At 38.7% G+C, this 12,696-nt stretch overlaps 1 protein-coding gene across 1 annotated transcript in view; it reads left to right on the top strand.

Annotated features, from left to right (window-relative positions):
- CENPF (centromere protein F) overlaps positions 1–12,696 on the top strand; it is a 67,472-nt gene that overhangs the window by 10,139 nt on the left and 44,637 nt on the right. The window contains exons 6-7 of the mRNA XM_045771995.2: positions 2,235–2,526; positions 3,667–3,869. Of these exons, the coding sequence (XP_045627951.2) occupies positions 2,235–2,526; positions 3,667–3,869 (495 nt within the window). The remainder of the gene's footprint in view (positions 1–2,234; positions 2,527–3,666; positions 3,870–12,696) is intronic.

The raw sequence follows: 12,696 nt of genomic DNA on the forward strand, positions 1-12,696 counted from the left end.
TAATAGAGTGTGCTATTGAAGAAGTACTTTGATATATAGGAGTCCAAGGTTGGAGAAGCATCTGGTTCGTGTAGAGCTTGGCACATTTTTCTTACCTTGAGAAGATAAAGTTCCTGGCTGATTACATTAGTTATAATTACTTTTTGGTTTTAAAAGCAAGTAGGAGTAAAAAAATAGTGTGGGGAGATCAGTTTATCCCTAAGCATTAGATGTTCATCAAATTCTACCGAGACTGTAGCCACATAGTTATTTCCCTGTTGAGATCTAACGGTAAGGAGAGGGTAGGACCAGGGTCATTCCAGACACTCACTGGCTGGCTTTATCACCTAGAGGCCATTGATTGCTTCCCGTTCAGTCCTTACTGATTGCCGCAAGAGACATGGGGTTTGAACGTCATTATTCATGAAATGTTTATTTAGAGGAGAACATTATCAAGATAATCTCCCCAGGGGCACCTGGGTGGCTCAGTCCTTAAGCATCTGCCCTCGGCTCGGGGCGTGATCCCAGAGATCCGGGATCGAGCCCCACATCCGGCTCCCTGCGCCACTGGGAGCCTGCTTCTTCCTCTCCCACTCCCCCTGCTTGTGTTCCCTCTCTCACTGGCTGTCTCTCTCTCTGTCAAATAAATAAAGTCTTTAAAAAAAAAAAAAAAAGATAATCTCCCCAGTTCTGTTAAATAAGTTGCTGGAGAGGGTTTTAAACTCCATTTTGGTATGGGTAAATAGGCAGAGAGGTGGGCGAAGAGGTTTGTTTAATGTCAGCAAAAGAAACAAAATGCAGGTTTTGGAAACCCCTGCTTCTAGTTTAGGGACCGACCCTAAATATACCTGCTATCTGTAGAATTTACCCTTACCATTTCTGCTTCTGTGATGTTATTTGCTAAAAAAAGTGGGGGGAGGGGGGACAACAACATAAATCCCAGTTTTGCACTTAATGTTGTATTCCTGTTAACCATAAGAACTCGCTGAGATGGGACAATTCAAACAGTTTAAGGCTGGATTTATAAGTAGATAACTTACATACTGAGGATCACAAAGTACCTATGAGAGCTTTAACACTTTAAATTATTCTCATGCCTTTAACCCTTGTTTGGAAGTCACCAGGATTCTGATATGTAGCAAAGGTATTACTTCTCATGGTGAATAAAAATTAACAGTAATTCTCTGGTTTGTCTTAGAAATATCATGTACTTTGTGATCCAGTCCAGTCATTGGTGCCCACTTTTGCTCCTGGCTTTGATTCTCAGAGATTTTTTTGGTGGAGAAATTTGATTCTCTGCAAACACAAACCTCTCCGTGTGGCAAGAAAAGCTTTTGCTATAAAAAATTTAATGCACCATCTATAGCCATGTCTCGATATTTGTCAGAATGGAGGTAGACGGGCGCCTGGGTGGCGCAGTCGTTAAGCGTCTGCCTTCGGCTCAGGGCGTGATCCCGGCATTCGGGGATCGAGCCCCACATCAGGCTCCTCTGCTGGGAGCCTGCTTCTTCCTCTCCCACTCCTCCTGTTTGGGTTCCCTCTCTCACTGGCTGTCCGTCTCTGTCAAATAAATAAAATCTTAAAAAAAAAAAAAAAGAATGGAGGTAGAGAGAAGAACAAAAGAAGGAGATAAGGGGGGTTTATTTGATGAGCACTGAGAAATACATAGAATTGTTGGATCATTGTATACCTGAAACTAATAGGACACTGTATGTTAACTATTTGGAATTAAAAAAATAAAGAATTCAAAGCAGTAGCAAATCCCCAAATGTGTGTTATATAACATAAAACACCTTATATGACATTTTTTGGGAATGGTATGGTGGAAAGTGAGATTCTTGAAAGAGTTCTTCAGGTTAATATTTAATTTTGATCCTCTTTATGCAAAGCTGAGGGGGTGGTGACCAAGGACAGGCAAAGGACACCAAATTTCAGAACTCAAAATGGTAGTGAATATTCACTTGTATTTAACGGAGTATATAAGGAATGCAGAATAGATATAAACACTGAGCCCATTTTAATAGATTGGGACTCAAATGGTACTGGCTTAAGTCTTCAATGCTGAAATCTAACCATTAGACAGTTCCTGCCCTGGATATTGGGACCTAATGGTTCCCTTGACTTGATGAACATTCTTTCTTGGTATGCAGTGGAAGTGGTAACTTCTTGGCATTATGTCTTATGTTCTACCTGAAAATAAATAGCCTTGAATATTGAGATGTTTAAAGGGCTCTAAAGAGTTTCTATCTTTACAGAAAGCGAGTCAGGCTATTCCCCAAAGCACAATGAATCACCGGGACATTGCACGACATCAGGCTTCCTCATCTGTGTTCTCATGGCAACAAGAAAAGACCCCAACTCGGCTTTCACTGAATGCACTAAAAACTCCGATTAGGAGAGATTTCTCTGCATCTCACTTTTCTGGGGAACAAGAGGTGACTCCGAGTAGATCAACTTTGCAAACAGGGAAAAGAGATGCTAATAGCAGTTTCTGTGATAATTCAAGCAATTCTCATCTTTTGGACCAATTAAAAGCCCAGAATCAAGGTAACTTTTTGAGCTAAATTAAATTGAAATTAAATTTTCCTGAGATAATTTCTGAGGTGATTCCAGACGTTCTTAGTCCCAAAAGGTGCTTGTGTGTTTTGTCAGACACATCAAAGCTCAACATCTTAATCTGGTGATGTGAAACACTGTTTTTGGGATAAAAGATACCACAGTTTTGTAATGTCCTTTCATTTGTACTAAAAAGCTGGTGCCCTGAAGCCTACAAAAGTAGTCTGAGTGGCTTTGTCTTTCCAGAAGTAGGGTGAATAGGTCAGTTACAGTTGTCACGCACCCACGCTTCTCCTTTGGCTTCTTTCGTGGCCCATGGACCAAGCCTGGGGTCTGGCCAGCGTTGGCCAGAGGTGTGGCATGTGTCTGCGGGGCAGCTTTGCTCTGCACTGCCAGGTTGTCCATATGGGAGCAAACCTGTGACCTTGGCTGGGGTACCACACCACAGCTAACAACCAAGGGCACCAGGTGGTTTGGCATCTACTCTGCAGACGACGATAATTTCCAGTGCTATGATCTATTGAAAATCACCGTCGGTGTTCACCGGTGAGAACTGTCATGCTGCCAGTGCCGTTGGAACTGGTATTGTGTATATGTAGGAAAAAAAATGAAAAGAATTATTGTTAATTTTGGCAGTATAGGAGGTTCACACTGTCTTGGTCTTTATTGGAGGTGAAGTTACCAGAGAATACAGGAGGGTGAATTTTGTACTGCTTAGCACTCATTTGCATTGATATGGACACAAAACACATATTAGTTTGCCAGTGTATAAAAGCAAGTGGTAATTTTAACGTGGGGGTATGATATGGGTTGCACTTTTTGCAGCCTCAGTAAGATACTCCTCATGATTTTAGAAAACCATTTTCTTTCCCAAGTTTCTCTGAAAACATTAGGAAGTTTGTTTCTCCTGCTTCCTATGGGATATTTGAATACAAATGACAATAGAGACTAATTATTTGAATTAAATCCAGTTAAAGTAGCTTCCGTGTTAAGTGTGAATTGATTTATATTTGTCCCACCAGAGATTTCAGAGCAGAGTAGTAACATAAATGATACATTCTGAATTGAGTTGTAAATTTTTTTGAAAAATATATATTAATTCAAGTGTGGGTTTTTTCTTTGTGATTTAAGAGCTAAGGAACAAGATTAGTGATTTGGAACTACATCTGCAAGGACAAGAAAAAGAAATGAAAGGCCAAGCGAATAAATGTCAAGAACTCCAACTCCAACTGGAGAAAGCAAAAGCAGAATTAATTGAAAAAGAGAAAGCCCTGAATAAAAGTAGGGATGAACTGGTGAGATCGACAGCACAGTATGACCAGGCATCAGCCAAGGTACTGGACTTTTCATGAGTTGTTGAAAGACTACATTTCATCATACAGGTCTTTGGAAATTCTTTTCATACAATACTTTAACACTTAAATTTATGAAATAAATGTTAGCGATGAACCTCATTAGTACATACTAGGCAGTATTGGTGCAGCTGAACTAGTAAGTTCTTTTAGAGTTGGGTAGATGTGGGGTCAAATCTGGACTGCATGTTTTCCAGGCAGAGTGATTTGGGCAAGTCACTGATCTCTTGTCCATCTAAGAGGCTGGGGAAGAATAAATATTATGTATGTATGGCACTTGACACATACAAAAGGCGACTAAGTAATGGAGCTTTAAAAGAAGCAGGGACGGCTGGGTGGCTCAGTTGGTTAAACAGCTGCCTTCTGTTCAGGTCATGATCCCAGGGTCCTGAGATCGAGTCCCACATTGGGCTCCCTGCTTAGTGGAGAGTCTGCTTCTCCCTCTGCCTGTCGCTCCCTGTGCTTGTGCTCTCTCTCTCTGTCTGATAAATAAATAAAATCCTGAGAGAGAGAGAGGGAGAGAGAGAAAGAGACAGAAAAAGAAAGAAAGGAAGAAAGAAAGAAAGGGAAATGTGAGACTTTAAGAAGTAGTCAAGAGGGCAGACTAGCTGGTAGAGTCAAGAGTTTTTGAGGTTTACAATGAGAACCTTGCAGAATTAATCCTGTTAGACGCTTGTCTGATGTGGGCCTAAGAAATCTACTTTTAATAAACTCTAGATATTTCTAAGGCAGTAGGTAAGAACCACTATAGTAGGTAGACTTATATCTCCTGTTTGCCTCTTGAGGGCAGGTTCTTTTTTTTTTTTTTTTTTTTTTTTTTTTATTTTAAAGTAATTGTAGATTCACATGTAATCGTACAAAATAATAGCTTGTTAATATGGTGGGTTACATTCACTGCTTTTCAAATATTTCAACAAGCTTTGTATCCTTGGAATAAACCCTACACTACCGTGGTATAGAATTCTTTTTATATATTTCTGGATTTTATTTTATTTACTTATTTTTTTTAAGATTTTATTTATTTATTTGAGAGAGAGAGAGACAGCCAGCGAGAGAGGGAACACAAGCAGGGGGAGTGAGAGAGGAAGAAGGAGGCTCCCAGCAGAGGATCCTGATGCAGGGCTCGATCCCAGAACACTGGGATCACACCCTGAGCAGAAGGCAGATGCTTAACAACTGAGCCACCCAGGCGCCCCTGGTTTTTATTTGCTAATAAATTTTGAGGATTTTTGTGTCTAGAATCAGGAGAGATATTGGTCAGCTGTTTTCTATTTTTCTGGCGTTAGTGTTTGTATCAGAGGTCATACTAGCTTCATAAAATGAATTGGGAACCATTCCCACCATTCTGTTTTTTGGAAGAGATTGTGTAGAATCAGTGTTATTTCTTCTTTATGTGTTTGATGGAATTCTCCATGAAACCATCTGGTCCTGGAGATTTTTTGGGGGGAGTTTTAAAATTACAAATTTAAGGGGGACCTGGGTGGCACAGTTGATCGAATGTCTGACTCTTGGTTTCGGCTCAGGTCATGATTGCATGGGTCACGAGATCAAACCCCACATTGGGCTCTGCACTCAGTGTGGAGTCTGCTTGAGATTCTCTTCCTCTCCTGCTTCTCCTGCTCATGCACTCTCTCTCTCGCTCTCAAATATGTAAGTCTTTAAAAAATTACAAATTTAATTTTTAAAATATGTAGCTATTAAAATTATTTATGTCATACTGGATGAGTTGGAATAGCTTGTGTTTTTAGAGGAAATGGTCCATTTTATCCAAATTTTTAAACTTAAAAATGTAGCTATTTGTAGTATTTTCTTATTCTTTTGATGTTGTTAGGTCAGGTGATATTCTCTGTTTCTGATATTTCTGTCATTTTCTCTTTGTCAGTCTTGCTAGAGATGTGTCAATTTTGTCAGTTGTTAATAACAATAAAATTTGTCAATTTGTTGATCTTTTATTGATCTTTCCAAAGAATCAGCTCTTTGGTTCATTTATTTTCTTTTTTCAACCTTATGTATCTTTGCTCTGTTATTTCCCTCTGCTTGCTTTAGGTTTATTTTGCTCTTCTTTTTCTAGGTTGTTGAGGTGGGGAGCTTAGATGATTGATTTGAGAATTTTCTTTTTCAGTGTAGGCATTTAAAGCTATAAATTTCCCTCAGTACTTCTTTAGCTGTGTCCCACAAATTTTGATACATTGACCGGAATAAGAATAAAAATACAAGATATTTTTAGAACACTTTGCTTGAGACTTCCTCTTTATCCCATGGACTACTTAGAAATACCTTGTTAAATTTCCAAGTGTTTGGAAATTTTCTTCTTTCTGTTATTGAATTCCATTCTGTTCAGGGAACATAGTCTATGATTTCAATTCTTCTAAGTTTGTTGAGGCTTATTTTATGGCCTAAGATGATGTTCTATCTTGGTATATGTTTCAAGGGCACCTGGGGGGGGGGAGTATATTCTGTTAGTGGGTGAAGTGTTTTAAAATTATCCTTAGCCCCAAATTATCTGTTGGTTGATGGTGTTGTTGAATTCTTCTATATTTTTGCTCATTTCCTATCAGTTGTTGAAAGAACGATGGTGAGAGTCTTCCGTGATTGTTGATTTACCTATTTCTCCTGTCAGTTTTAAGTTTTCACCTCACATATTTTATATCTTTGTTGTTTGGTGCATACACATTTAGGATTGCTATGTCTTCTTGGCAGATTGACCTTTATCATTATATAATAGCCCTCACTGTCTCTGGAAATTTTCTTTATTCTTGAGTCTACTCTTTCTGATTTTAACTTAGCCACTCCAGCTTTCCTTCAATGTTTGCATGATGTATTTCCTTCTGTCTTTTGACTTTCAGCCTATCTTTTTATTATTATATTTGAAGTGAATTTTGTATAGACTGCAAATAGTTGGGTATATTTTTAAATTCACTTTTCCACCATCTGTCTTTTAATTGCATGTTTAGGCCATTTACATTTAATGTAATTATTGACTGGTCATGGTTTAAAACTGCCGTCTTATTTTTTGTTTTCTATTTCTTTTCGTTTTTCATTTTGTTGTTTCCTGTGGGTTACTCAAACATTTTGTAGAATTCCATTTTAATATCTAGTGTTTTTAGGTTTCTTTCTTTCTTTCTTTCTTTCTTTCTTTCTTTCTTTCCTTCTTTTTACTTTTTTTTTTTTTTTAGTAACATATAATGTATTATTTGTTTCAGGGGTACAGGTCTGTGATTCATTAGTCTTACACAATTCACGGCACTCACCATAGCACATACCCTCCCCAATGTCCATCACCCAACCACCCCATCCTTCCCACCCTCCTCCACTCCAGCAACCCTCAGTTTGTTTCCTGAGATTAAGAGTCTCTTATGGTTTTTCTCCCTCTCTGGTTTCGTCTTATTTCATTTTTTCCTTTCTTTCCCTATGATCCTCTACCTTGTTTCTCAAATTTCACATATCAGTGAGATCATATGATAATTGTCTTTCTCTGACTTATTTTGTTTAGTATAATACCTTCTAGTTCCATCCACGTCATTGCAAGTAGCAAGATTTCATCTTGGGTTTTCCACATAAGTATCGTATCGTCTTCAAAGAGTGAGTTTGACTTCTTTGCCAATTCGGATGCCTTTTATTTCTTTTTGTTGTCTGATTGCTGAGGCTAGGACTTCTAGTACTATGTTGAATAGCAATGGTGATGGTGGACATCCCTGATGTGTTCCTGACCTTAGGGGAAACGCTCTCAGTTTTTCCCCATTGAGAATGATATTCACTGTGGGTTTTTCATAGATGGCTTTTATGATATTGAGGTATGTACCCTCTATCCCTACACTGTGAAAAGTTTTAATCAAGAAAGGATGCTGTATTTTGTCAAATGCTTTTTCTGCATCTGTTGAGAATATCATGTTCTTGTTCTTTCTTTTATTAAAATGTAGTGTATCACATTGATTGATTTGTGGATGTTTAACCCCTTGCAGCCCAGGAATAAATCCTACTTGGTCGTGGTGAATAATCCTTTTAATGTACTGTTGGATCCTATTGGCTAGTGTTTTGGTGAGAATTTTTGCATCCATGTTCATCAGGGATATTGGTCTGTAATTCTCCTTTTTGTTGGGATCTTTGGTTTTGGGATCAGGGTAATGCTGGCCTCATAGAATGAGTTTGGAAGTTTTCCTTCCATTTCAATTTTTTGGAACAGTTTCAGAAGAATAGGTAGTAATTCTTTAAATGTTTGGTAGAATTCCCCTTGGAAGCCATCTGGCCCTGGGCTTTTGTTTGTTGGGAGATTTTTGATTACTGCTTCAATTTCCTTGCTGGTTATGGGTCTGTTCAGGTTTTCTATTTCTCCCTGGTTCGGTTTGGTAGTTTATACGTCTCTGAGAATGCATCCATGTCTTCCAGATTGTCTAATTTGTTGGCATATAGTTGCTCATGATATGTTCTTGTAATTGTTAGTATTTCTTTGATGTTGGTTGTGATCTTTCTCTGTCATGTGATCTCTTTCATTCATGGTTTTATTTATTTGAGTCCTTTCTCTTTTCTTTTTGATAAGTCTGGACAGGGGTTTATCGATCTCATTAATTCTTTCAAAGAACGAACTAGTTTTGTTGATCTGTTCTACTGTTCTTTTGGTTTCTATTTCATTGATTTCTGCTCTGATCTTTATTATTTCTCTTCTCCTGCTGGATTTAGGCTTTATTTGCTGTTCTTTCTCCAGCTCCTTTAGGTGTAGGGTTAGGTTGAGTATTTGAGACTTTTCTTGTTTCTTGAGAAAGGCCTGTATTGCTATATTCTTTCCTCTTAGGACCATCTTTGCTGCATCCCAAAGATTTTGAACAATTGTGTTTTCATTTTCATTTGTTTCCATGAATTTTTAAAAGTCTTCTTTAATTTTTCTGGTTGACCCATTCATTCTTTAGTAGGATGCTTTTTAGCCTCCATGTATATGAGTTCTTTCCAACTTTCCTCTTGTGATTGAGTTCGAGTTTCAAAGCATTGTGGTCTGAAAATACACAGGGAATGATCCCCATCTTTTGGTACCTGTTGAGACCTGATTTGTGACCCAGGGTGTGATCTATTCTGGAGAATGTTCCATGTGCACTAGAGAAGAATGGTTTGGGATGGAATGTTCTGACTATATCTGTGAAGTCCATCTGGCCCAGTGTGTCATTTAAAGCCCTGATTTCCTTGTTGATATTTTGCTTAGATGATCTGTCCAATTCAGTGAGTGGGTGTTAAAGTCCCCTACTATTATTGTATTATTGTCAATGTGTTTCTTTGATTTTGTTATTAATTGGCTTATTTAATTGGCAGCTCCCATGTTAGGGGCATAAATATTTACAATTGTTAGATCTTCTTGTTGGATAAACCCTTTAAGTATGATACAGTGTCCTTCCTCATCTCTTATTATAGTCTTTGGTTTAAAATCTAATTTGTCTGATATAAGGATTGCCACCCCAGCTTTCTTTTGATGTCCATCAGCATGGTAAATGGTTTTCCACCCCCTCACTTTAAATCTGGAGGTGTCTTTGGGTCTAAAATGAATCTCTTGCAGACAGCATATCAATGGGTCTTGTTTTTTAATCCAATCTGATACCCTGTGTCTTTTGATTGGGGCATTTAGCCCATTTACATTCAGGGTAACTATTGAAAGATACAAATTTAGTGACATTATATTGCCTGTAGGGTGACTGTTACTGTATATTGTCTCTGTTTCTTTCTGGTCTATGTTACTTTTAGGCTCTCTCTTTGCTTAGAGGACCCCTTTCAATATTTCTTTGTAGGGCTGGTTTGGTGATCAAAATTCTTTTAGTTTCTGTTTGTCTTGGAAGCTTTTTATCTCTCCTTCTATTTTCAGTGGCAGCCTAGCTGGATATAGTATTCTTTGCTGCATCTTGTTTGGTGCCCTGAATATATCATGCCAGTCCTTTCTGGCCTGCCAGGTCTCTGTGGATAGGTCTGCTCCCAATCTGATGTTTTTACTATTGTAGGTTACAGACCTCTTGTCCTGAGCTGCTTTCAGGATTTTCTCTTTGTCTCTGAGATTTGTAAGTTTTACTATTAGATGTTGGGGTGTTGACCTATTTTTTATTTTTGAGGGGGGTTCTCTGTGCCTCCTGGATTTTGATACCTGTTTCCTTCCCCAAATTAGGGAAGTTCTCTGCTATAATTTGCTTCAATATACCTTCTGCCCTCTCTTTCTCTTTCCTTTTCTTCTGGGATCCCAATTATTCTAATATTGTTTTGCTTTATGGTATCACTTATCTCTCGAATTCTCGCCTCGTGATCCAGCAGTTGTTTATCTCTCTTTTTCTCAGCTTCTTTATTCTCCAGCATTTGGGATTCTATATCACTAATTCTCTCTTCCACTTCATTTATCCTAGCAGTTAGAGCCTCCATTTTTTTATTGCACCTCATTAATAGCCTTTTTGATTTCGACTTGGCTAGATTTTATTTCTCCAGAAAGAGATTCTTTAGTTATCTTCTATGCTTTTTTCAAGCCCAGCTAGCATCTTTATAATTGTCATTCCGAACTCTAGTTCCGACATCTTACTAATGTCCATGTTGGTTAGGTCCCTGGCAGTCGGTACTGCATTTTGTTCTCTTTTTTTTTGAGATGAGTTTTTCCATTTTGTCATTTTGTCCCGAGAAGAATAGATGAACAAGAGAACAAAATGCTAAAAGGGTAACGACCCCAGAAAAATATACACTAAACAAATCAGAAGAGACCCGAAAGCAGGGGGAAAAGACAAAAAAAAAAAAAAAATATATATATATATATATATATATCATCAGACTGGTGAATAGAACAGAGGGCACACACTAGATTTTGAGTGTATTTTGGCCTGTTAGAAGAAACTGCCTCCCAAAATTTTAGAGAAAGAAAAACTTATATATATATATACACACAAAAATAAGGGCAAAATACACTGTAAGGATGAATATGACTGTAAAAATGAAAATTAAAAAAGATTTTAAAAGAATTGATAAGTTGATTGAAAAAAAAAAGAAAAATTAAAAAAAAAGAATGTGATCAGGCAGGTGAATAGAATAAAGCCATACACTAGATTTTGAGTGTATTTTGGTCTGTTAGAAGAAACTGCATCCCAAAATTTTAAAGAAAGAAAAGCTTATATATATATATATATACATACATATATATATATACATATATATATATATACATACATATATATATATACATATATATATATATACATATATATATATATGTATATATATATACACAAAAAATACAGCTAAATACAATGAAGGGATAGCATATGAGCGTAAAAATGAAAATTAAAAAAGATTTTTAAAAAGGAATTGATAAGAAGTTGGTTGAACAAGGAAAGAAGAAAAATTAAAAAAAAAAGAAATAGAAAAAGAAAAATAAAGAAAATTTTAAAAATTAACTTTGAAAGACAAGAATCATGGGGAAAAAAGCCATGAATTCTCTGTGCTGTATTCCCCTAGCGCTGGAGTTTTGCAGTTTTCCTTAATCAGTGAACTTGGTCTTGGCTGCATGTTCTTGCTGATCTTCTGGGGGAGGCACCCGTTGCATTGAGTCTCAGGTGTCTTTGCCCCAGGTGGAATTGCACCGCCCTTGCCAGGGGCCAGGCTAAGTCATCTGCTTGGGTTTGCTCTAGGTAGCTTTTGTTCCCTGAAGGCTTTCTGCACAGCTTTAGAGGATGAGAATGTAAATGGCGGCCTCTCAATCTCTAGCCCTGGAGGAGCTGAGAGCTGGGGGTGGGGAGCCCTCCTCAGTGAGCTCTCAGAGAAAAGCAGTCACTCACTCTGGTCTCCCGGGTCTCTGTCCTCACTCCGTGCTCATCCGGCCTGTGACTGTTTCTATCTCTGGCACATGGCCCCATTTGGAGTCTCCAAACCCAGTAGATTCCTGCGTCACACTCCGGTGCTGCACCTCGGGGAGGAAGGGGAGTCTCCCTTGATCTGCCGCTTGTTGGGCCCCAGCTCCAAGAGCAGTGGCCTGACTGTGCTGCAGGTCATGGTTTATGGCCACCCTGAGCTGAGAGCCCACTCCTCAGCTCACTCTTTGCGACCAGCTTCCCCGCTTTGTTACCTGGGAGCTCTTCGTCTCTCAGGCCGCCACAGTCTTTCTGTGACCGCAAGGGTCCTGAGACCACACTGGCCCAGCGAGGATTCCACCCCCTGCTTAGCCACTGGAGTGCCATTCCCTCACCGGAGCAGACTTCTAGAAGTTCTGATTTTGGGCTCCGCTGCTCTATCACTTGCCTGCAGCTGGCTGACGGCGGCTCCCCCCCACCGCTGGCAGTCTGTCTTTCCGTATATCACCTCAGATTTACTTTTCTGTTCATTGAGTTGTTGCTATTCTTTTCTTTGTCCTCCAGTTGAGTTGGTAGATGTTCAGAATGCTCTGATAACTACCTAGCTGAATTCCTGGGACCAGACAAAATGTGGGTCTCCGCTCCTCCGCCATCTTGCTAGCCCTCCCTAGATGTGTTCCTCTGTAGAGCTTTGGTAGTGACTGCTCTAGATACTACACCTTATATACACATCCTTTATCGGTTTGTTGGTGTTGTCATGTAAGCAGCTCTAATGGATTACAGAAAATTTACTCCTCTTTTCATCCATTTACCCTCCCGTATTTATAATACAATTTTCTTAAGCGTTTTCTCTACCTACATTCAGAACTACATCGGACAGTGTTATAATTTTTGCTTTAACTGTCTAACATAACTTAGACTTTCTTTCTCTTCCAGTTTTCTATCGTTTATACCAATATTGTTGCTTACCTCGTTTTTCCTTCTTTCCCGATTCCTTCCAAGGTTCCTTCTTTCAT

This window comes from Ursus americanus, chromosome 2, assembly GCF_024610735.1.
Source record: "Ursus americanus isolate L20-20 chromosome 2, mUrsAme1.1.p, whole genome shotgun sequence".
NCBI classification, from domain to species: Eukaryota; Metazoa; Chordata; class Mammalia; order Carnivora; family Ursidae; genus Ursus; species Ursus americanus.